This window comes from Equus asinus, chromosome 20 (genome assembly GCF_041296235.1).
Source record: "Equus asinus isolate D_3611 breed Donkey chromosome 20, EquAss-T2T_v2, whole genome shotgun sequence".
Lineage (NCBI taxonomy): Eukaryota > Metazoa > Chordata > Mammalia > Perissodactyla > Equidae > Equus > Equus asinus.
This window is the reverse complement of record NC_091809.1, coordinates 52,247,686-52,273,494: the sequence shown is the minus strand read 5'-3', so window position 1 is coordinate 52,273,494 and position 25,809 is coordinate 52,247,686. Positions and strand designations below refer to the sequence as shown.

The following is a 25,809-nucleotide window of genomic DNA, read 5'->3' as shown; positions in this document are numbered from 1 at the left end:
TCGTATTGTAATGATTGCCGGCTCCGCCTCGCTCAGGTATGCTGCCAAACATTCTACCGCTCTGAGAGAGAGAAACACTGTTTATAGCCCTGTGGGACTATAACCTGTTTCTTCAACCTGCAATGCACTTTTATGTCTCTACCTAAAATGCTCTTCCTTATTTACCTTCAAGGCCTAGCTCAAATGCCAGCTTCTCTGTGAAGCCTTTCCAGAGGTAACCTAGAGACCAGCAGAATGAATAGCTTCCTGCTCTATGCTCCTATAGCTAGTCACATATTCCTTTCTCATCGTATTTATTACAGTCTCTGATCTGTTATAGGTCTTTGTGCACATTTCTGTCTTTCCTGCTAGATTACAGGCACCATAGTAAAGTGGACCATGGAGACAGAGTGGATTTGGAAGTCTAACTCTGCCACTTGTCATTTGTGTGACCTTGAGCAACCTATTTAACCCCTGTGAGACTCAGCTTCCTCAGATATAAAAGGAGGAATAATAAAAATATCCACTCCATAGAGCTGATGTCAGATATGGAAAGTGCCTGGCCCTAGTTTGCCCAAATGTTAATTCTCTTTTCCTCTATGAGGGCAGAGGTCATTTCTTATTTGCTTAACCTTGCTGCCTTTCCAGTTATTGAAACTCAATAAATATTTGTTGATTGAATAAACAAATGCATAATTGAATTAATTAATGAGTGAACACATGTTCTATTCAGTGATATTTCCATTTTGTTTAGCCTTTTCCACATATATCCATATGGCAAATTTTTCTAGGCTAATAATTTTTGCAAGAATACTCCCAAAAGCTAGTCTGTTTGCAAGTCTGCTTTCGGACCATTTTAGCACATCACCTCTCAGTGATGCTTATCTCAGTTTTGATTATCTCATGGGCCTATATATGATGGGAGGGAATGTGACTCCCTGTAATTACTAAAACATGGAATCTATTTTTGGATACCACTGTTTGTTTTTCTAAGTCTATAGTACTCTCTCTGCATTGTTGCCACCACCATTCCAGACTTTTAGCTTGATGGCAGAAAATAAATGGGCATGGAAGGTTCTTTTTAACTAATAAAACATTTGCAATGATCTATTTAAGAGAATCTTCTACATGTTTTGAGTATATACATTGATAGGTAAACTCTTGGTATAATTTTCATTTTAAAATGGGAAAAAATATTTCCCATGGATGCTCTTAAAGGTTTTTTATTCCACTTTCTCCTTAAAATTAATTACAATCTAAAAATTTCCATCTCCCCTAAAAGTACCTTTATAGTTTTTTCTCCTCAACTGATATTGAATTTTCAGTTGTTGAACTTTTTTTAAACTTTGTTATCCTCCATTTTGGAATATTTTCCAGGTATACATTATAAATGCTTTTGGTCAGTGGACAAAATGCTATTAATCATAACTTCTATTCCTGTGATGGATATCCATGGCAGAAAATCAAAAACAATTGAATCTGTTAAGATTAAAAGACTTACTCTGTCTATAAAGGAAACCTTATAGCACTACACTGGACCATTATTCTTCCTTAGAGAGTTCTAAAGGAGTCTGAGAACATTATAATAAATGAATAGTCAGCTAATTCTTTGAAATCATAAAACTAATTTGCTTTTTAGTTTTGCCACCTTTAAAAAAGCTCTTTAGCTGATTATCTCTTTATGAAAAGAATTATAAATAATTCATTTGCTGGAAGAAGGAAGAAGAGATCAGAGTGGTATTTTAAGGCATGTATATAGAGGACATATTTGGAAATGTCATCTGGAATCAAAGTTTTAACAAGAGTGAAAATAAACTAAAGATTTTTACAAGGAAATTATTCAATCTGAAGAACAACGTCCCAGATATACTCTTTATTGGGATTGGAGTGTTAATCTAGCCCATCACACAATCTATACAACCAATACTGACCATAGTGTAAGTCTTCCTCAAAAATGTTTGCTACCTGGCACTTCTGTGAACCAGAAGCAAATCATGCTATGATGAGAACATCCTTAGAAGAAGACTCTAAGAAGCGTCGCTACACTAAGGTGTATCTTTAGACACTGAATCACGAAAGTGGAAAACTTTAACATTATCCTTCGTTATCTTACACTTGCAAAGTAGTAAGAGGGATACTCAGAATCATTATGTCAGTTTCGTAGATCCAAATCAGAGATGCAGGGAATTTCCTCAGTGTCATTGCCATGATGCTCAGATGAAAGAAAATGCTCTTCTTGTCAAATCGATCAGGATTGGCTTCCCAGACAAACACAAATTTTCTCAGTAACGTGTTATCTGGCTTTGTTTTAGTTTTGCTCTCCTGCCCTATTGTAATATTAACAAAGTTCATTTTCCTCCATAAAATAAATATCGTTAGAAGGTAGTGGGTTTCTCCTTCACCAACAAAAGCCACCTAGTCATTTAAATTTTTGTTGTTCTTAATTTGTCAAAGAATTCAACCGGAAGAATCTTAAAAACAGACTGTGCATTCACAGTAACAAGCAAATATTTTGGCGGCAGATGATAATTAGGAGATTGCATAAATATTAATGACTCTTATATCATCTATATACCACTTTGTTTTCAAACGTTATTCAGTCTTGGGGAACATTTTACATTGACAGGTGAGGTTCCCCTCTTAATCTTCTTTAGTAACATCTGCAGTCCATGAGAATATACTTCGGGAAAGGAATGAGATTTGGCATCAAATAGCTAAATTCATTGCCCCAGATAGACCCAGCCCCAGAGTTGGATAGGGCCATGCCCCAAATGCATCTCTTCCTCTTTTGTCCAAAGATCTGTATACTTTATGTTCTATACACATTCACCTTAAGAACAAAATAAAAGCATTTTAAATCTTAAGGTACTATTAGGAAAGGCCCTATACTAATTATCTGCTTGTAAAACATGATTAAATGAAACTATTGAGTGAAACAAAAAAAGATCATGTATCTTTTTAAAATAAATGCAGAAGAACTATCAATTTGACTCCAGTTACATGAAGCTTTATTGTTCAAATTAGTAAACACCTTACAAGCAGTAGAGCAAATCAAATAGGATTTATTGAAGGATTGGAATATTCTGTGGGTCAGGTAACTCAGAAAATAATCATGACATACCTGAAATCAAAACCATAATCTACCTTTTCCCTTTGCCTCTATCAAAAGCAAGATGAAAATATCTGTAAGCAAGTTGTATTGGAGCCAGATAAAGTTAAATGATTTATGTATCTGTATTTACTTCACCATTTTCTATGATGGGGTATATTAGTCACATGAAGTGTGGTCAAGAATGCCCTCAGAGCCTGAGGTAACAGTCATTTTCTAGTTGGTTCTTGAGATTTTATAGTTCCCTAAGCCACTGTGTTGGTAATATAGTCAATCCTCATTATTCATGGATTCCATACTGCTAATTCACTTAGTAGCTACAATTTGTAACCCCAAAATCAATCCTCATGGCACTTTCATGGTCATTGATGGACATCCGCAAAGCAGTGAAAAATCTGAGTTGCCCACCATACATGTTCCTAGCTGAGGTTGAATGAGGCAATGGTTGGCCTTCTTATTTCAGCTCTTATACTGTGAACAAGTTTCCTTTTTGCAGGTTATATAGTGCCACATCGTTTTTAGCTTTTTTTTTTTTTTTTTTTGGTGACTTTGCTGTTTAAAAATAGCCTCCAAGTGCTGAAGTGCTATGTAGGGCTCCGAAGCGCACGAAGGTTGAGATGTGCCTTATGGAGAAAAGACATGCATTAGATGAGCTTTGTTCAGACAGAAGTCATAAGCGCTGCTGGCCATGAGTTCAATGTTGATGAATCAACAATGCATTTTAAATATGGTGTCTTTAAAGAGAAACACACATAAAACAAAGCTATATATTGACCCATTGATGAAATGTTGTGACCAAAGGCAGGCAGGAACCTAGGAGCAATGGTTCAGTATTCACTAATTCAGTTTTTGCAGACACTTTATAGAACATAGCTCCGTGAATAATGAGAATTGACTGTACTAAAATGGGTTGAAACATGGTTTAATGTACAAAGTCTTTCACTATCTGCCTCCTGCCACACCTCCCTAGCCTCCTTTACCACCATTCCCCTTTGAGTGCAATTCACACTATAGCCATTTTGAACTACTTGTAGTTCTGAGAACCCACCAAGGTGTTGGTCATCCCTCTGTATCATTAAGCCTACCATTTCTTCTTCCTGGAAATGCCTTTCTCCCATTTCTTCCTATTTAACTAATGCCTATCTGTACAGTCATGTGCTGCATAACGACATTTCAGTCAACGAGAGACCACATACACCATGTTGGTCTCATAAGATTATAATGGAGCTAAAAAGTTCCTATTACCTAGTGATGTCATCTTCCAGTTGTATGAAAGCAGAGCACAAAGAATTATGTACAGTAATACCTGATAGTGATAATAAATGACTATGTTACTGGTTTGTGTATTTACTATACTTTTTATCATTGTTTTAGAGTGTGTTCTTTCTACTTATTAAAAAATAAGTTTACTGCAAAACAGTTTGCCCTGTTACACAGGCAGCAGGCTCATACATCTCATGTTTACCATGTCTCTTGAGTGCATGATTTTCTCCTGTGTATGATTTAACCTCATATTGTTTTGTTCATCATGGCCCCTAAGTGTACAAAATTCATTGCTAACGTTGCCGGTAAGAGCCCACGTCAAATGATTGACCTGGAAACAAAATTAATATTAAGGACTACAAAGATGGAAAATCAATGATGGTTATTGCTTGCCAGTCAGGCATGTCCCATTCCACCATAGCTACGATCTTGAAGAACAAGAACAAAGTGACGGAAGCTCTTAAAGGATCTGCTTCAATGAAGGCAACGAGACTAACAGAAACTTGAGAAGGCCTGTATCAGACACGGAGAAACTTCTAATGACCTGGATTGAAGACCAGCTACAGAAGCATATCCCTCTCAGCACCATGACAATCACAGCCAGAGCAAAAAGTTTGTTTGCTATGTTGAAAGCAAAGGCTGGACCAGACTACAATGTTGAATTTACTGCTAGCTCTGGGTGGTTTAAGTGATTGAAAACTGTTATTCTTGACATATTGTGAAAGTGAGTGGTGAGTCTGCAACTGCTGATGTGAAGGCAGCTGAAGAATTTTTGGAAACTCTAGATAAGCTGACTGTGGAGGAAAATTACTTACCAGAACAAACATCCAATATGGATGAAACCTCCCTATTCTGGAAACAGATGCCTGAAAGGACTTTCATCCAGAAAGAGGCCAAGTCAATGCCAGATTTCAGGGGTTTTAAGGACAAGATAACAGTCTTGCTTGGGGGCAATGTTGCAGGCTACAAATTGAAACCTTTTGTGATCTGGCACAGTGAGAACCCCAGGGCCTTCAAGCATTTCAATAAGCACACACTGCCAGTGTGCTACAGGAGCAGTATGAAGTCATGGATGACCCAGTTCCTCTTCCAAGATGCCCTCCTGAATTCCTGTGCCAGCAAAATGGAGAAGTACTGTTTGTAGAATAATAAATGTTTCAAGATTTTGTTTATTGTTGATATTGCTCCCTGAAATCCTCCTTTTATTGGTGATCTTCATCCCAATATCAAAGTGATGTTTCTCCCTTCAACCACCACCTCTTTGATCCAATCAATGGTTCAAGGAATTATAGCAGCTTTTAAGGCCTACTGCCTGAAGAAGACCTTTGCCCAGGCTCTTGCTGCAACTGAGGAAGACACTGATACAATTCTGGAAGAATTACAACATCTATGACTACATCAAGGACCTTGCTTCGGCTTGGAGTGATGTCACCAAAAAGTGTATGAAGGGCATTTGAAAGAAGACACTCAAGAGGTTCATCCATGACTTCAAAGGATTTGCCAAGGATGAGGAGGTTGCAAAAATCAACAGGGCTGTGGTTGAGATGACAAACAACTTAACCTGGGTGTGGATGAGGATGACATTGAGGAGCTCCTAGAGGTGGTTCCTGAGGAAGTGACTAATGAGGGGGTGTTGGAACTGGAACAGGAATGCATAGCTGAAGAAGAGGCAAGAGAAAAGGAAACTACAGGAGAAGAAAAAAGAAGAACTCTCAAGAAAATTCACAGTGAAGGGTTCAGCAGAAGCTTTTGCAGAGCTCAACAAGGTCCTTAAAAAGTTGAAAACATGGACCCCAATACCGAAAGGTTTTCATTATTAGAAAGGAATGTTCATGGTGCATTATGCGCTTACAAGCAAACCTATGATGAAAAAAAGAAACAAACCAAGCAAACCACGATAGTCATTTTTCTGAAAAGAGAGACACCTCCTCAAGAAGAGCCTCAGGCAGGTCCTTCAGGACGTAATCCAGAAGAAGACATGGTTATCATAGGAGATCAAAGCCATGCATGTTATTGTCCCGGAAGACCTTCCAGTGGGACAAGATTTGGAGGTGGAAGACAATGATATTGACGATCCTGACTCTGTAAGCCTAGGTTAATGTGTGTGTGTCTTTGTTTTTATCAAAAAGTTTAAAAAGTAAAAAAAAATTACAAAAAAAAGCTTATTGAATAAGGATATAAAGAAAGAAAATATTTTTGTACAGCTGTGCTATGTGTTTGTTTTAAGCTAAGTGTCAAGAGAGTCAAGAATCTTTTGCCTTTGACGAAAGAGTCCAAAAGTTAAAAAAAACTAAAAAGTTTATAACGTAAAAAGTTTACATTAAGCTAAGGTTAATTTCCTATTGAAGAAAGGAAGACACCTTTTTATAAATTTAGGGTAGCCCAGGTGTGCAGTGTTTGTAAAGTCTACAGTAATGTCCTAGGTCTTCATATTCACTCACTGACTCACCCAGAGCAGCTTCCAGCCCTGCAAACTCTATTCACAGTAAGCGCCCTATCCAGGTGTGCCGTTTTTTGTCTCTTTTTACCGTATTTTTACTGTAAATTTTCTATGTTTAGATACACAAATACTTACCATTGTGTTACAATTTCCTACAGTATTCAGTACGGTGACATGGTGTACAGGTTTGTAGCCTAGGAGCAATAGGCTGTACCATATAACCTAGCTTTGTAGTAGGCTATACCATCTAGGTTTGTGTAAATACACAACGAATCGCCTAATGACACAGTTCTCAGAGCATACCCTCATCATTAAGCGAAGCATGACTGTACTTAAAACAACTCAGTGGTCACATTCAAGTCGTTTCTCACCCTCACGTATTCCCCAGTCTGATACAAATGCCCCTTCCTTTGTGCTTCCCTAGGACCCCGTGCATTTCCCTGTAATAGTCCTTGACATAGAGTGCTGTGGTGTAGTCGATGTATTTCTCCTACAGACTCTAAGTTCTTTAAGGAAAAGGATCATGACTTCTTTGACTATAATCACAGGTCCTGACCAATAGCAGATGATCTCCTGATCTTCCAAATAAATGCTTATGGATGACTTAACTTGTGTGGACCAGGATCCTGCGTGATAGCCCAGTTCCTTGAGCTAGATGGCATATGAGGTACTCATTTAGTCCAAAATAGCATTGACCAAGTCTCAGAGGCCTCACAGACTCATAGGTATTGAACAGACATGTAGTTACTTGTGCAAAAGGATGAGGATGTGCAAGCAACAAACAAGAATGGGAATACAGTCTGTAGGTCATAGAAGAAAGCCACAGTAGATGAGCATTATATAGTCTCTGAAGGAAGTGATACCAGGAAAAGGCAATAGGTCAAAATTTAAGGTCATGGTGCCAAGATTCAACAGCATGTAAGAGAAACCTTGACATGGGAATGAGAATATAGGATCAGGAGTGGAAAATAAGGCAGGACCACTGTCCCAGAGTATCTGGGATACTAGACAAGGAAACAGGATACAGAATTGAATCCAGAGGACAAGACAATATTCCATATACTAAAACTTTGGTACAAGAGAGAGACTTGGCTATAAAAAAGAAAGCAAAGTCCTAGAAGCATATACCCTTCCCCCAATCTCCAATCATATTACTAAACATTTGTGTCATTCCTCCTGCCATACCTGCAAAGCTTCTTGAGAGCCATCACTATACAAGACAAATTGACCTAAATATGGTAATTTTTATTTCTTTGGCCAAGCCAAAAAAGATTGTTCAAAAATCAATTTAAAAACAGTTGATTCTATTGTTGAGATAAACTCTGTTAAATAACTTTTCAAGGAAAAAAAGGGCATATTTTCATTGTAATAGTAATTCAGTAATTTATTCAAAAAAATTGGAAGTTATTTAGGATAGTATATCTCACCTTTGAAACTTTTATTACAAAGGATAAATTTCTAGAACACTGAGTAAGTAAACACAGAAAGAAAAAAGTTCTTAACTGTGTTTACGATGTTTATATATTATCTTTGCATTCTCTGGGCTTTATGACCAGCAATGTTCCCAGCAGACAGAATGTAGATGTTGGTGTAGGTATAGACATTAGTCTGTATGTGTGAGGTTGAACTGGACGTGTAGGTCTCAATCCCTCAATCCATACAGGTGAGGACCCTGCCCTGAAATGTAGGATCATAGGACCCAGCTGAACTTTACAGAATGTTTGCCCAAAGCAGCTGAAAACTTTGCATCCTTAAAAAGAGATGTAGGCGAGGTAAGGGTCAGAGCTGAAGAGGCAACGTCAAGCTCAGGCAAGAAGGGCTGAGCAGAGCCATTTGGCCATGAATCATGGGGCCAAAAGTTAGGAGAATCTGATATGGAAAAATTGTGCAAGATTCAGTCAAGAAATATTTATCAAGCACTTCTATGTGCCTGGCATTGTTCTAGGCACAGGAGAACAATGATAAACAATAAGAAGAAACATGTTTTAAAGATGATACAAACTCTGTCTTTATATGAAACTTGCAATCCAATCAGGGAAAGAGAGATTTATGCAAGAATCATATATGATATTAGGAGGACGTTTAATAGGTCAGTATTGATCCAATCAAGGGAATCAGGGAGGGTTTCTGCAAAGATTAAGCTGAGGTTTGAAGAGTGGGCATTAATTAGGCCAGAAGGAGGGGGTGGAGTGAGCCTTGGGAGAGCATTCTAGACAGCAGAGGCAGCCATGCAAAGACCCCGTGCAGAAGCTGAATGGCCAGTGCAGTGATGCAAAGGTTAGACCATGGTGAGAACAGTAAGAAGCACCTGCAAGGTTTTAAATGGGGGCATGATAATATCAGATTTATTTGAAAAAGTTCAGGAGACTGTAATATGGAGAATGGATTCAAAGTGGTCAGAGCAGAAGTGGGGAAAACCAGAGTGAGGCCACTGCAATCATCCAGATGGGAGGTGATGGTAGCTTGGATTAGAAAAACTAGAGAGATTTGAGAGAGGTTAGGAAGTAGAAGAACCAGGATTTGAGTCACGTAGTGGATATGGAAGGTGTCAGAGATAACTCATAGCTTACATAACAGGATAGATGGTGCCCTTCTGTGAAACAAGGAACATTAAACGAAGGTCTGATGTTAGGGTTTTTTTGGAGGCGGGGAAGGGGTTAAACATTCAGTTTAGACTTATAGAATTTGAGGTGCCTTTGAGATAAGCAAAGATAAGCCTATTTGAACTGTCAAGTAGGGCTGTGAATATATGGCTAGAGAAGTAAGGGCCTGAGTGAGATAAGATAGCCATCTGGATCGGGTGTCTCCATCCCCACCCCCTTCTTGCATCCTAATTAGCAGGACAGGAAAGACATACCTGAAAGATGAGGTCAGTCCCATTCACCCATTCATCATATCTCTGTAACCATCAACATAATGAAAACCTTAAAGACTCTTAGTTATTTGCTTGCTAAGGACAAGCCTTGATAATTACTGTAGACTAAGTCATCGGAAGTATATAATTCAATCATATATAGAAATATCCTTAGTATATCTATACTTGATTGAATTTAAAAACATAATGTTCACTTTATGCTTATATTTTTCTCAACATTAAAATTCAAATCTCACTGCTTTTTAAAAAATAAGTGCCTTTGAAAGCAACATTAAAGCTGTTTTTAAAAATCCTGCATGCACTTTTACTTTCATGCATTTGTTTTATGTGAATTTTTTCAAAGGAGCTATGCTCCAGGTAATTATTGGCTTTCCATTAAAATATATGTAACAGAACTAAGAAAAAACATTTAGCAGGACCAAGAAAATAGTCTTCTGCTTCTTCAAAACAGATAAATTCATTTCTTGTTGAAATCTACATTTAAGAAAAATTGTATTGACTCCTTCTTATGTAATAGCTGATACGTTTTTCTCATTTTAGTGAGCTGTTATTTTTTAAATGAAAATTATGTATGTCAGAACTGGGAATTGAGCCAGGATCAAGCAATTTCCAGGAGGGATGAAAAGGTGCTTAGACATGCATCTTTTTTCTGCAAGTCAGCATTCTTCCTCCCCGCAATTAACAACCCTCCACCATCTTCCATCCACTCCCATCGATTATTGCCGTTAGGTCTACCTTCTAAAAATCAGATTAGTGCTGGAGAAAGCTTTCACTGATTATTCAGGCTATCTTGGAAAGTGTGTAGTAGATCATTTGAAGTCCAACAGTTCTGGATCTTATTATTGTAGTACTTATAAATTTACTATATGAAATTTGTAGAATCTGCAAAGCGGATTCAGTTAATAGACGCAGGGATGGTAGTAGTTTCATAGACTGAATTTGTAGCTGAAGCATTCTCTTATCAAAATCTACACGCTAAGAGGTACATACTGCCTTTTGGAATCAAGCCCAAATGTGAGACTTTTTACTGATACATGGTTTTACCTTAAGCCAATAAGAATTCTTACCTTCCTCAAGATTGCATTTGTAACATAGAACAGAAATGGAACTTACTGAGGATTAAGACTGTGTGTAGAATAAGAACTAAAATTCCCTAGTGACCCTATTGGACATTTAACTCCCAATCATTGGCATAAAATGAAAAATTAAATTCTGGAGCCTCAAGAAAAAAATCAGATAATGTTTTCAACCTCTGTAAAACCATGGAACCTTTGTTTTGCTTAGGTAATATTTGAATTTCAAATGTAATTCCCATTTTATAGATAACATAATCAAAAACTCTATCATAAATATTAATTTACAGTAAATAAGATCTTAGGAAGCTCATCAGTTTATAAGTCCCACTGTAATTCAACTGCTTTTTACCCTTTAGCCCCTTTTTGCAAAATGCTACGTGATTCTATAAAATAAGTAAATTAACTTTGATCAAAACTGACCTCAACCTGGATGGGCTCCCCCTGCTGTGTATTTTCAGAGCAAACATTTTCACCTAGACCATAAATTTTTCTGAGAGCAGAGACTGTATTTGTCTCCTTCACCGTGGTTAATCCTAATTAATTCTTCATTTTCAGAATGAAGATTGAATGAAGAAACCATCTGTCACTGTAGGTGTGTGTTTGTGTGTGTGTTTGTGTGTGTAAGTGTGCCCAAATCTCTAGCGTGTGTATAAAGTAATATAACAAAAGAAGTATAGGTTGTGGAGTCAAATAGAACTGGGAATGAGCTCAAGTCCTTGGCTCCGCTGGTTACTAGTTAACTAAGTGACCCAAGAAAAGTTGTTAATTTTTATGTAGTTGAGTTCCTTCTATCTGTAAAGAGATAATAATAAAAATGATATCATCTACCTCACTGTGTTAGGAGGATTAAATGAATAATCTTTCACACACAGCCTGACATCCAGCAGTTACTCAATGAAAGTTTGTTTTTATCTTCCCTACTTTCCCTCTTTCTTTTTATTAACCCATAATTGAAAAATAAAATTTTAGCAGGTACAAAATAAGCTTTAGTATCGAATGAAATGCTTTGACTGAAGTGGTGCATCTCAAAGGACAGTGAGTGAATTCCTAAAGGCAGGGCCACCCGAGGATCCCCATCCTCATTAAAAGACACAGCCAAGATTGGCTTGCTCATACCAGTCGTAAAAAGGGACTCTCATGATATTTTCCCTTAATCCTATCTTTATCTATCACTTGCAAAAAGAAAAATTACCACTGAAGATATATTTTGAAATTTCAACTATGGAGCAAAAATGTGTGGGCAAAGTTAATTTAACCCTTGCAAGTAAATAAAAGGTAATTAGATTTATCCTAGTGCCTCTCTCTACAAGTGTAGATTAAGAGGTGAATGTCATGAAGATTCTGAAGGTTTGGGTCAGTGGTTCTCAACAAGAACTCTATCAAAAATGAAGTAGGAAAGGAATATTTTCAACTATCCACATCCTTTGCAACAATTCTTGGAAACCTAGAAGAAGACTCTAGTACAGAAGCTAACTTACTGAAGCCAAGGCACTATCAGATGTGGTGAATAGTATGGTGAGTAGACCCAACTCAATACAAGGCAAACCCATGAGCTACACGGTGACTAAAATTAGTTGAAATGATAAATATGGCCCTAATCTGCGTAAAGACTATAGGTTTGGTTTGCTTGCTTATTCTGGTTTTGTGTTTGAATAAATGGATGGGCCTGTCTTTTATTTCTTGAAATAGTTTGGTAAGTTATTTTTTCTCTAGGAAATTGTTCATTTCATCTACATTTTCAAATTTATTGGTTAAAGGATTCATAGTGTTTTAAAGGACTTATTGTTTTAATCTCTGCCATAGCTCTAGTTATTATCCCCTTTCATTTCTAATCATTTGTATATTTTCTTCTTAAGTAATTATGCCAAAGAGTTATCAATTTTAATAGTCTTTTCAAAAAACCAACATTTGGGGCTGGGCTGGTGGTGTAGTGGTTAAGTTCACACACTCTGCTTTGGTGGCCTGGGGTTTGGTGGTTTGGATCCCAAGCATGGACCTACATACCACTCATCAAGCCATGCTGTGGTGACATCCCACATACAAAATAGAGGAAGATGGCACAGATATTAGCTCAGTGACAGTCTTCCTTGAGCAAAAAGAGGAAGATTGGCAACAGATGTTAACTCTGGGCCAATCTTTCTCACCCAAAAAAAAAAAAAACAACATTCACCTTTATTATCCTTTAAGGTATTTTTGTTTTCTTTATTAATAGTTATTGATTTTTATTACTTAAATTTTGGGTTAGTTCTTATTTTCTTTCTAACTTTCTTTCCTTTTCACTTTGTTTCTTAATTTACCATTTTATCTATTTTCTAATATAAGCATTTACAGCTATAAATATCCCTCAAAGTACTATTTTAGCTGCGTCTCACAAGTTATATAGTATTTTCATTAATATTCCATTTTAAATACTTCTCAATTTTTATTTTGATTTATAATTTGTTCCATGAATTATTTAGAAGTAGGCTTTTTAATTTCCGAATATATGACATCTTATCTGTTTTTTATCTCTAACTTAATTACAGTGAAGTCAGAAACATAGTTCCTATCTTCTACTAAATCAAGTATAAACAGAGCTATCTTTATGTCAAGATCATCCATATGATGCCATTCAGCTGTCCTTCCCTATACTATTCCCCTATTCCCCAAAACACTCATCTTGTCCGTCAAACCAGGCTTATCACCTTTAAGCTCATTCCTACCTCCATGTCTCTTTATTTTTGATTGGATTTCTATCTTCTTTTCATCACTGAGAGTGCTTTTTGTGTTATGATCATTAAGCTAACCCACTGCTTCCCTAGCTGCCTTTCTCCCTTTGAAGCATTATTTTTAAATCCTTAGATTACTTTGTTGAAGCTCCTTTTAGGTTCTTCTGAAACTTTTACATGTTTTAAAATTTTAAACTTATATTAAGATTTTAGATTCAGCAATGGATGTGTGTAAATATTATTTTTCTTTATGTGCTTTCTTTCACATTTTCTGATGTTTGTGCCATGAGCATATATTGTATTTGTATTCAATGGAAAGAATTTTTCCATTTGAACTAATCCATTTCCCCCACTGCTTCTTAGTCTATTTTCTTCATGTTTTTTTTTCCCTTTCAGAACATCTGCTCCTCTTGCTATATAAGAATAATATTTTTGAGAAATAACTACATAGCATATACACTATAAGTCCTTTACTCATATTCTTATTTAATCCTCAGAACAACTCTGTCTGAGAAACATTGTAATTACAGATTATTACAGATGAGGAAGCTGAAGCTGAAACATGTAAGTGACTTTTTCAAGGTCACAAAGCTAAAATATAGTAAAGACAGCTCAATCCGGGGTCCCTCTGATGATGGAGCTAAGGTGCTTGACTACTATACCATACTGGTTTCAAGAGTTTCTAGATTCTCTAAGTATTGGGATGGTTGCCAGGTAACTAAGCAAAGAGCTGATTTTGGAATCAATTCAATATTCTTCTAAGATATTATTAAGGTTAAATTCGGTAATTCAGCTTTTATACTATGGTAATCAAGAGCAAGTTTCTTTTGTAATGTAGATAGGTAATCAGAGAAATAAACACTACCATATGCTTTTTTTTTTGGTGAGGAATATTGGCCCTGAGCTAACATCTGTTGCTGATCTTCCTCTTTTTGCTTGAGGAAGATTGTCGCTGAGCTAACATCTGTGCCAATCTTCCTCTGTTTTATGTGGGATACTGCCACAGCGTGGCTTGACAAGGAGTCCTAGGTCTGTGCCCGGGATCCGAACCCATGAACCCTGGGCTGCCAAGCAGAGTAAGTGAACTTAGTCACTACATACACCACCAGGCCAGCCTCTACTGGATGCTATTTTTTTTTTTTAAAGATTTTATTTTTTCCTTTTTCTCCCCAAAGCCCCCCGGTACATAGTTGTGTATTCTTCGTTGTGGGTTCTTCTAGTTGTGGCATGTGGGACGCTGCCTCAGAGTGGTCTGATGAGTAGTGCCATGTCCGCGCCCAGGATTCGAACCAACGAAACACTGGGCCGCCTGCAGCGGAGCGTGCGAACTTAACCACTCGGCCACGGGGCCAGCCCCTACTGTATGCTATTTTTGAAGAATGTTTCAGTCGAAAATTTCCACCATAATACAAGGAAGAAATGCATTTTTCATATGAGAACCAGGTCTTGAGAAGAAAAGACCTTTCTTTTAAAGTCTAGCATTTATTACAAGCTTTTTTATAACTGCAGATTAACTTGGGAGAAGATTTATATACAATGGAGAAGTTGTGGACAGAGGAATTTGCACTGCACAATTAAGGGCAAATAATATCTTAGATATTCCTCCTTGTTTCTCCTTTCTTCCTTCCAACTCTATTTACCAACTCCCCCAGAGGTCAGAGGTTGAATCATCAGAAATTCTCCATACCTGTACACAGAAGCTAGGCAATCCATCCTTTTCTTTTTTCCACTCTTCCACATTTTGAAAGCATCAAAAGAAAAATTTTCTCTCATAATAATAATATTGCCTCCATTTATAAAATATCCACCATATGCTGTGCATTCTGTTAAGTAATGTTTGCATTATCTCCAATTTTCACAGCAATCTTCTTTATAGATGAGAAATCCAAGACTTAAAGAAGTAGTTCTTTGATTTACCCAAGATCACAAACTTCTAACCTATGGGTTAGTAATTACAGTTGGAGGGAAGAAAGGAGGAACCAGGAAGGACAGTCACAATATTACTTGTCATTAATCACACAGCAGAATTGATGTTCAAACCCAAATGCATTTGACGCCACTAATCTGTGTTGCCACCCAAGTTGTTTGGCTCTGAAAAGCCAAAAATAGAGAACTAAGCAATTTTCTTGAATTTTCTTGAATAGTTCTGAGAGTGGCACTAAAACTCACTAACCATCTATGAGACATTAAAATTATATATTATCGTATTCTAATATCCAGGAATCAATTTTTATTCCATAATTTATTTTTTCAAGAATAGTATATCAATGTAAATAATAGAAATAAAATGTATTAGAAAATATCCAAAGCAAAATATTGTAAATATAAAATCTGACCCCCTTGTAGTAGTATTTGAAGAATTAATAAATTAAATGATTAAAGTATCTTATAAAACTCTATTAATGAACACAAACAAAACACTATGATTAGAAATGAGAATTCTTTTGTTGTTATGAAATTAACAAGTAAATTATTTATTCCTACTACTAAGGTAAATTGTAAGGATTTCCTCTTACCACTGAATTTATTCAGTTATCCTGGAGGAGATTTCTTAGAATAATCAGCAATGTTTTTGTTCTGATGACACAGTTGCTTTCAGTAGTTTGGTTATTCATTCCCAGGAAACATGTCCAGGAAGCAAAAATCAAATCATGTTTGAAAGCTTTGTTTCTGGTGCATTATACTATATTATATTATAAAACTGATTAGGCCAGTATAATAAAAAAGGGCTTGCTGGGCCCGGCCCAGTGGTGTGGTGGTTAAGTTCACATGCTCTGCTTCAGCAGCCTGGAGTTCGCAGTTTTGGATCGTGGGTAGAGACCTAGCACCACTTATCAAGCCATGCTGTGGCAGAATCCCATATGAAATAGAGGAAGATTGGCACAGATGTTAGCGACAATCTTCCTCAAGCAAAAAGAGGAAGATTGGCAACAGATGTTAGCTCAGGGCCAATCTTCTTCTTCAAAAAAAAAAAATTGAAAAAAAAGAACTTGAAATCAAAATTTTAAAATGAACAAGGGGCCGGCCCCGTGGCCGGGTAGTTGAGTTCATGCGCTCTGCTTCGGCAGCCCAGGGTTTTGCCAGTTCAGATCCTGGGTGCAGACATGGCACCGCTCATTAGACCATGCTGAGGCAGCATCCCACATGCCACAACTAGAAGGACCTACAACTATGTGCTGGGGGAAATTGGGGATAAAAAGCAGAAGGAAAAAAAAAAAAGATTGGCGACAGTTGTTAGCTTGGGTGCAAATCTTTAAAAATGAACAAACTTTTTCTTCTACTATTATTTTAGAATCTTGTAACTAAATATTTGTCCTTTTTTTATATTGGAAGTCTTAGGGCAATATAACTTGCCTATGGCTACCTAGTAGTTACACAGAAAATAATCACATCGTTTTGTTCATAGGGAATTTTAAGAACTAAACTTACCCACTGTTCGATTTTGCTTTTAGAAAATTTTCTTTTTTGCTTGGGCTAATAGTTATATATTAGACAGTGTAATGACTTCATTCATACATCATGACCCAATTCAATTCAACAGAAATTCATTAATTCTCATATACAAGGCAGTGCTAAGCTCTAAGAAAAGATAAAAAGATGAGTAAGACTCTGAAAGAGCCATGGTAGCAACTGTGGGATAGAGCAGAGAGAGTAAGATCAATGCCATCATAAAGGAATAAAGTGCTATGGAATCACAGGATGAGAGCAATTAATTCCAAGTGAGTACATGCGTAATGGAAAAGTTGGAAGGAAACTAACATTGAATACCTACACTGAAAATATCCCCGGTCTTTATCTACAGACATTATTTTATTCAATCCATAGCAAGTTGACAGGTATTGTGAAACTTAGCTTGATTCTAAAAGTACCCTGAATATTTTTTTCTTTCAATAACTGTGATATATGATGCCTAAAATTCAAGTAAAAACTAGAAATCTTGTCCCCAAATAAATAAAATTCAAACTTTGAAGGTTCTTAAAAGGCAGGATTGATACAACTTGAACAGAATGATGCAAAGCCAAGGCACAGCGTACCTGGCCCAGTGGCTGGTTCCTCTGCCCCAGCACAGGCTCCTCCACTCGAGTCGCAGTGGAGCATGCCTGAGGTCTGCAGCTTCTCTTCAGGCCTCGAGACTGAAGAATCCACCTGAGGAATGACTCAGCGATGCAGCAGCCTCTAAGGCTTTGCACACTGTTTCCTCTGCCTCAAAAGCTTTCTTTCCCATCCTGTCTCCGTGGTTATCTGGTGACTGCCACTTCCAGGTCTGAGCTTGGACATTACCTGGTCTAGGACATCTTCTCTAAGTGCCCCCCACAGATACATACACACCCTAGTCTGAATTAATGGTCCCTTTCAGGGCTCTAATTGCACCCTATACTAACCCCATCATAGCACGTTCTAAACTATTTACTTGTCTTTTCTCCACAAGCCTGAAATCACCTTGCAGGCACAAACTGTGCTTTGTTCAGCCCATAGAACAGTGATGTTACATGGTAGGTGCTCGTTAAGGATTGAAATGTGTCCCTCAAAGAAAGATATGTTGAAGTCCTAACCCCCAGTACATCAAAATATGACCTTACTTGGAAATAGAGTCATTATAGATGAAATTAGTTAGGAAGCTAATACTGGAGTAGAGTGGGCCCCTAACGCAATAGGACCCGTGTCTTTATAAGAAGGCCATGTGAAGACAGAAACACACAGAGAGAAAGCAATGTGACAACAACAGCAGAGAATGGAATAACATGGCTGCCAGCCAAGGAACGCCACAGACTGCCAGCAAACCCCCAGAAGGTAGGAAGGAAGAGGCAAGAAGGATTCCCCCACAGGTCAGAGGGAGCAGGCCCCGTCGGACACCTTGATTTTGGACTTCTACCCTCCAGAACTGTGAGACAATAAATATCTATTGTTTTAAGCTACCCAGTTATGATACTTTGTTACAGCCCTAGGAAAACAGTGCAGATCTCAATAAATTTGAATAGATGGATGGATGGATGACTCAGAATTTTTACTTGCCTATGACAAACTGTGTTGGTTCTCAGTTATTTCTTGCTTCTGTCCTTGATCTAAACAGAACTTCTTTCATTTTATTTGGCCATTCAAAGCTACAAGTTTTATTTGTCAGATTCTCAGGTTTTTCTTTTGTTCCCAAATACTCATGTGATTTTCTACCTGGCTATTTCCAAAACTGAACAACTGGATTCTATGAAAAAAAAATTGTACCTATATTTACCTCTTTTTATATGGTCTGTATCTTGATAAATCTTAATGCTTGCACTAGATTAGCTTTTTACACTTAGGAAAACTTACCTGAGAATGTGCTTATCTCAATACATAAGACAGAAGAGAGATGAGAGGATAAGGCTCTGTTCCATATTCAAGATACCAAGAGCCCTCCTGTCATGGACTGAGGTGGTGGCACGCTATTGGAGCTTGCTGATGTGGTATCCTGCTACCATTTAATGGCAATTTAGTGTGGTGGTCAATCACTTGTGCTTTGTTGTGAAATAGACCTGATATCAAATCCAGTTCTGCCCCTTTATAGCTTATAAATCATTTAACCTTAGAAAGCTTCAGATTCCTCATCTGTAAAACGAGATGATAGTAATGTCAAACTTCTGGACTATGTTGAAGTTCTTGTGATAAAGTGCTTGGCATAGTTCATGTAGTAAAGTCTTAATAAAAGTTAATTATTATTAGATGGGCAAGAAAAATCCCTTCCATTTAGGATCAAAATAAAATTATTTTGTAAAGGAGCATCCTCTGGAATAAAAACTGGATTGTGTTACAAATGAAAAGTATAAATTTATCTTGGAAAAAATATTTTAAAATTCTGCCAAAAAATACAAGAAGCAAAATGAAAAACTTCTCCCCTCCATAGGCACAACGCTTTATTATTAAGTCAGAAGACTCATACTGAGGTCCAGCCCCGTGACGTAGTGGTTAAGTCCAGTGCACTGCACTTCAGCAGCCCAGGTTTGTAGGTTCGGATCCCAGGTGCAGACCTACACCACTGTCAAGCCACGCTGTGGTGGCAACCCACATATAAAGTGGAGGAAGATTGGCACAGATGTTAACTCTCGGGCAAAAAAAAGAGGAGGATTGGCAACAGATGTTGGCTCAGAGCAAATCTGCCTCAACAACAAAAAAAAAAGACATCCTTGTTTTTTTTTTTTTTCATTTAAACAGGCTAAAACAAGAAATGAGATTCTCCAACTCTTAAGAAAACAAAGAGAAGAAAGGATCTCGGTGAGACTGACAGTGAGACATTCAGATAAATCTATGTGTTGGGGGGTGAACTATGGCAAATTCTCAGACGTTTTATAGATTGACCTCCTAAATCTAGATACCCAGGGTCTAGAGGCTTCTATGTGCTGCAGATGGGCAGGGTGTATAAATATCAGATAATTTGGCAGTCCTTGATAAACCAAAGATATCTCCAGAGTGTGCAGTTCTGCTGGCATAGAAATGGCATGTTAGTGTCAGTGGGCTTATTGTCACATACTGTAAAGCTATAGGATATTAATATGGGGTATTAACAGTGCTTATATTTATTTTACAATGATTGATCTTGCTTAGATCATACAAAAGCAAATGCTAAGTGAAGAGAAACAAGCTTAATAAAAACAATAATAGCACCCTGTAAACTTATGGATGTACAAACACACACTCTCCTCAATGAACCCCAAATTCCCTAATCTGGAACATTTCCAACCCCACAGTCTCCAGATTTAAGAAGCTAGTCTGTCTAAAATCTGATAATTTTACCTCATTTTTTTTCAAGTAAGTAAATTTCATCCCGCGCAAGAAGTAAAAATTTTCCTTTTTGATTTATATTTTGTTTTGTTTTGTCTTGTTCTTTCAGAAAGAACTGGTTTCCCTTCCTTATAAACCAAAGACCAAAATACACAAAGCAAAGTAAGTTTACTTCTGTCAAAAGCTTCTCACCTTTCTAGATCCCCCATAAAAAAGCATTTCTTTTTTCTTACTCACTTTGCCTCCCACCCTCAAATCTTCTTAAAACTCTCCCAGCATTCTAGAGATTTCTTGCCTTGAATAAACTTTCTCCTCCTCTACGTTAAAGCCTGTGTGCCCCTTGCATATCTGTGCAATATACAAGCATAGGTTGGTGCAAACAAGAGAGTAGATCAACCTTGAATCTCTGTACACATTCTCTCCCACTTCTTTCTCATCTTGGGTTCTTGTATTCACCTGCCATCGTGCCCTCTCAGCTCCCCTCTCCCCTACCCACACCTAGCCCCACATCTTCAGCAAATCAGCAGGTCTCCTAGATTATCAGCTCTGATACCACCAACGGCATACCTAAGGTTGCTAAACCTAAATTCATGTAGCAAGGGCTTTAGCCCCACAGTGCTGGGCCTTATCCCTGGAATAATGTTAGAGCAGGACCAGGCACATGGTCCAGAAGAGTTTAAAGAAAACCAGCTATCACCAATTAATCATTAAAGAACCCCTAATAAAAAAAATCTCTCCATTTGTATATTAAGACTGAAAACCAATGTGGCTAACTCAACATTAATTTGACAAATATTTATTTGCATACTATATTCAGGGAAGAACAGAAAGTAATAGAATTTTTATTCTTATCTCATTGGTATTGAGGCTGATTCCCTTTAAATTTATCAAATGCTATTAAAGAAAAATGAATATGTCTATAGTAATTTTAAAAACTTCTGGAAAAAATGGAAAGATCATTTAAGCACCTGGCTATATTGTCTACACAACGCTCAGCAACTTAATTTCTTGCTTTTTAGCCAGATCATAGGACTTAGCTTCCTAGGGTAGAGCAAACAGTCAAACCGAAAGATTCGCTTATCTGATTCAAACAATAGATGGAGACTGCGACTTGAATAGCAGAAAGAGCTGTGTCTGGGTGCCTTAGATTTCTGTGCACATTTTTACAGGAATGATCAGAACATTCCTGCTACTATCTATGTGGCTCCACCTAAGAGTAAAACATTATTTCACAGTTTGAACAAATAATTCCCATAACGATTTAAATGCTTACTTAATTCCTTTTGTACATCAGCTTGCCCATTCTCCCTCCTCGGTCCTGAAGCCTTGAATTTCATTCCCTTTCACTGTGACATCGTCTTCCTCTGAGCTTCTTACACAGTTGTATACAACAGTACAGTTGTATACTGTCTCTAGCATTCTTTTGGCAATTAGTCATGTACTACTTTGTGCCCATATTTTATAATTGTTCAACTCCTTATCTCTTATTTAACATTTTGCATATTTTTGACTTATTTATGACTATATTGTAAGCTCCTTGAGAAACTGGATCACCCAAAGTGCCTAGCACACTGCCTATATGTAGGAACTCAGAAAATATTTGTAACAAAAAAAATTTTAGTTCAAAAACATCACGTAATTCAGTATTAGCGAATTTAGAAAGTGATGTTTTTATACTGTACATTAATTTATAAACTTTTTTAAATTTTGAAATATTTTAGACACAATTGTAAAATACTTTAATTTTTCCCTCTTTTTCCTGTCTCCATCCTTTTCTGTCAAAAACCCCCCTACATATACAGATACACCCTTCCTCCAACAGATCTTAGGATAATCCAAGGCCCCTTGTATCAGAAGGAAAGAACTAGAAAGTGTGTACATAGTAAGGCTTTAGTAGCAATATGTTTATTATCCACCCCAGGAATATTTGCATTTTGAAAGAGAGCTGACTAGAAGGAACAATGGGTAATCCAAAAAAATCAATTACCAATGATGAAATCTCAGAAGTTTGACTCTTGGGCGAGCCAAATATATTTAGGGTTAGGAGGTCTTCTCCCATGCCCTTCAAATCACACTTCACAGTAGAATGACCACTCCTCCCACGTGTAAGTTTATACTTGGTTGCAAATCTAATGCATAGTCAGTATCCAAGACAGTAAATCTAATTGGGGAAACATTCACCAGTTGTTTTCATGCTACATTCTGTTCACAACTACAGAGTTCTGTGTTTTGAAACTGTTCATGTTACTGCCAACAGGAAAGTGATATCAGAGTCTGACAAAGAAGAACAAGAAGAAGTCAAAGCCTTGGACTAATTTGATTGACACATGGTAGAGGATGGCTCACTTAGATCTTCACTTTTGAAACAGCCTGCTCTTACAGCAGGATCGCTGGGATCACTTAGTTAAAATAGACAAAGAAATAAAAGCTAAAGATGCAATATTCATAGGAATTTTACCAGTTATTGAATACTTGTGTCTATTTTACTTATTGGACACTACTGTATTTGACACCACACAATTATCATCTTTCTCATCTTACACATTCTCAAACTCCTATTTATCTCATTTTCATTTGAAGGATATTTCCAAAATTGCTACATTTAATCTATATTATGAATATCAGATAAACAAGAAACAGGGGCTTTACATGCCCCAACTTGTAGACCACCCGTAAAAACAATTAATACGGAAATAGGGATGAAAGGGTAATCCTGAAAACTTTAAAGTCTTCTTGCTGTAAAAAAAAAAAACCTATTTGCCAAAATTTGATTTATTCAGTCTCTGGAACACTGAAGTCTGGAAGTCTGAAGTCAGAAATCAATTGCTTCTACTTCTGTGAATAGCTAGCTTAGCATTCTTCTGTCTTACACAGATGTGCATAATCCCAGCGCCAACCTCCCTCACTTTCAAAGGTCATTCCCCTTGGTATATATTGGAAAAGAGAAGGTTAAGTATTTGTCCCTTCTGCATTTTCCAACTGGCAGTCCTACTCAGGGTTGTACACTCTGCTCCAGTGCTCACAGCACTATCTAGGACCACTATTCCCTTTGCTCTTGGCCTCTACCTACAACTCCTGGACAGCACCTCCGTAAGATGCAGCTCCCACCCCACAGTGCCGAGAAAGGAATGATGACCCATTGATCAGAACTTAATCACAGGGACACACCTGCAAGGGAGGCTGGGAAACAGTCTTTAAATAGGGGGTCATCCGCCTAGTTAAAATTCAGGACTCTATGGCTAACACAAGTGGAGAATGGATATTAGTGGACGACCAGCAGTTTCTGCCACAACACCATTTGGAGAAAAGTATTTTGAAGAGTACTTATTTTGAAGAAGAAAGGCAGGCCTAGAAAAGGGAAATTCAGAAAGTTGTAAATTGACAATCTCATCTCAGCCCTCTTAAAAATAAAAGAAATGCTAGCAGAGTGATGTGTTTGTCTGCCAGACAGATAGATCTCTGTTGTGAAGATGGACATAGAAGGCTATCAAAGCCTAAACTTTCAAATCATCTAACTAATTCCCTTTGTTCTGATTCCATGCTCACTGAGAAATATTCTCCTGCCCAGAGGCAAAGTATATGCTCAACAGACCAATGTAAACACTGGTTTACCTGATGATTACATTTCTCAATGTGTAAATATATTAGTCTCTTAGATTGAGTTTGAGTTTGTCAAACGAAGGATTGGGCCCTGGACCAAGACAATTTCACCAAGAAAAATTCCACTTTGCGAGCTTTCTTGGCAACCAGCCTTCCCCTGGTGACACCCCTCTGCATTTCCAGGCGTCATGGTTATGTGTTGCTGCAACAATACTCCATGACAAAGTGATCTAAAGCAACAGTTCTTGGTGCTCACCCACCTGTAGGTTGGCTGGGAGGTTGGCTGATCTAGGCTTGGCCAGACAGCTCTGCTTCAGGCTACAGCACCAAGGCAGGCCTGCTTCTCACGCCATGTCTGTTGACTCACTGAGGGAGCTCTGCTCCACACATCTTCTTTGGGATGTACATGGACCAGTGGGATATCTGAGCCGTGTTCCCCTCAGAGAGTGGCAGAGAAGCAAGAAAACAAACAAAAACATGTGAGGCTTTTTCCAGTTGAGGGTCAGAAACTTCTGGCTCATTCTGTTGGCCAAACAAGTCACAGGTCAAAAACAAGGACTGTGTTTGGAGAAATACACTCTGCCTCTTTAGTAAGAGGAGCTGCAAAGTCAAGGGTAAAGGATGTGGAGACAGGGTAGCGTGAAGAATTGAGATTGTTGTCATAATCTACCACCTTAGGTCAACTGCACGCCTTAACAAAGTCTATCTGGCCCAAGGGCCAGGGCATCAAAGGGAAAACTCGGGGCACAATTTAATTATTTGGGCCGAGGTAACAGCTTCTCTGAGTTGTAATAGATGTTGTAATATTGGAAATAAATCGTTTGCAATTGACATTAAGGGCCCAGTATCTGCACACTTACATATCTATTTGCCTTATCAAACCTTCACAAAACTCTTAAAGTAACTTTTAGTGTTACCAAGAATTAATTGAAACTTAGGCAAAGAAACGTCAAAGGCCATGCGTACATTAAGTGAAGAAAAGCAGGATTGGAAACACAATATCAGTTGCCAACTCAAGTGCTTCTTTTCACCATAGCAGCTCACTCTTTGATTGTTTTAATAATCAGGAATTTCTAGAAAGAATGTATGTTGCACATGAGATATTCTCATTTGGACATTAAGGGCTGTAAATGAACTTGCCATAAAGGTCAGTCCTCATCCTGTGGACGCAGCAGTAGCTGAGCTTCCCCATATTATCAGCTCACATTGAAACAGATCCCCACAGACTGTATTCAGGGCTGTTTGTCTGGAGTTGCAGTGGCTCAAGCTGAGACCAAAACCCAGAAGTCAGTGGCTCAGATGGGGCTTCCGCTGTGCTTCACAAGAGCATGGAATGGAAGAAAAGGCAAGAAAAATCAGACCCCCCGTCTGCCACTTAGTACCTTAGTTTTTGAACAGGAGGCTCAGTTTATTATTTGAATATATTTGAAAATATTTTGTTTACTCTAAGAAGCAAACGTAAAACACAACTATTGTGGGAGTTTAGAAGAAGCAGCACACATTGAGGGCTGGGTTGGTACAGAAAACTTCCAGAGGAAATGGGGTCATTCTTTCCTGTGGGATCTCCCTCTGCCGCCAGTCCAAGGCTGAACAATCACCCTTGCCTCCCAACACGTGCCCTGCAAAAGGCAGCATTATTTCCTTGCTGAGTTCAGGGACACCCTTTGGCTTCGGGTAGAGCTACTGTCCTCTCAGCCAGAACTCCAACTTAGCCTCCTCCGAACACTATCCAGCTGTCCCATCACTTGCCTGGCCAGTGGGCACACTGCCTACTTGAGCATCTGTTCTCTGCATCCACCATTTCTTTCTCAGGTGAAGGAAGCCCTGAGCGCCTGGACTCAACCAACCGAGGCCCGGGTAGGTCTCAGGTCTTGCCTCTCCCGTCGGCCCGCACTGCAGAGCCTAGGGACGCTGGATAAATTTGGCTATTCCCCCGAGGGGAGGGGTGAGATGCGGTCCTGTTTTTAGCCACAGTGCTCTCTTCATCAGATTTCAGAGAAGCCAAA

The 25,809-nt window shown here is 38.0% G+C and overlaps 2 protein-coding genes across 3 annotated transcripts in view; one reads left to right on the top strand and one right to left on the bottom strand.

Annotated features, from left to right (window-relative positions):
* HOATZ (HOATZ cilia and flagella associated protein) overlaps window positions 1-22,649 on the top strand; it is a 31,558-nt gene extending 8,909 nt beyond the window's left edge. For both annotated transcript variants that reach the window (XM_070490319.1, XM_070490320.1), the window contains exons 5-7: window positions 19,637-19,696; window positions 20,313-20,365; window positions 22,461-22,649. In XM_070490319.1, the coding sequence (XP_070346420.1) occupies window positions 19,637-19,696; window positions 20,313-20,365; window positions 22,461-22,518 (171 nt within the window). In that variant the 3' untranslated portion in view covers window positions 22,519-22,649. The remainder of the gene's footprint in view (window positions 1-19,636; window positions 19,697-20,312; window positions 20,366-22,460) is intronic.
* BTG4 (BTG anti-proliferation factor 4) overlaps window positions 1-25,626 on the bottom strand; it is a 64,634-nt gene extending 39,008 nt beyond the window's left edge. Inside the window, exon 1 of the transcript XR_011495697.1 lies at window positions 24,064-25,626. The gene's annotated coding sequence lies outside the window, so the exon portion shown is untranslated. The remainder of the gene's footprint in view (window positions 1-24,063) is intronic.
* Between the last annotated feature and the right edge of the window lie 183 nt (window positions 25,627-25,809).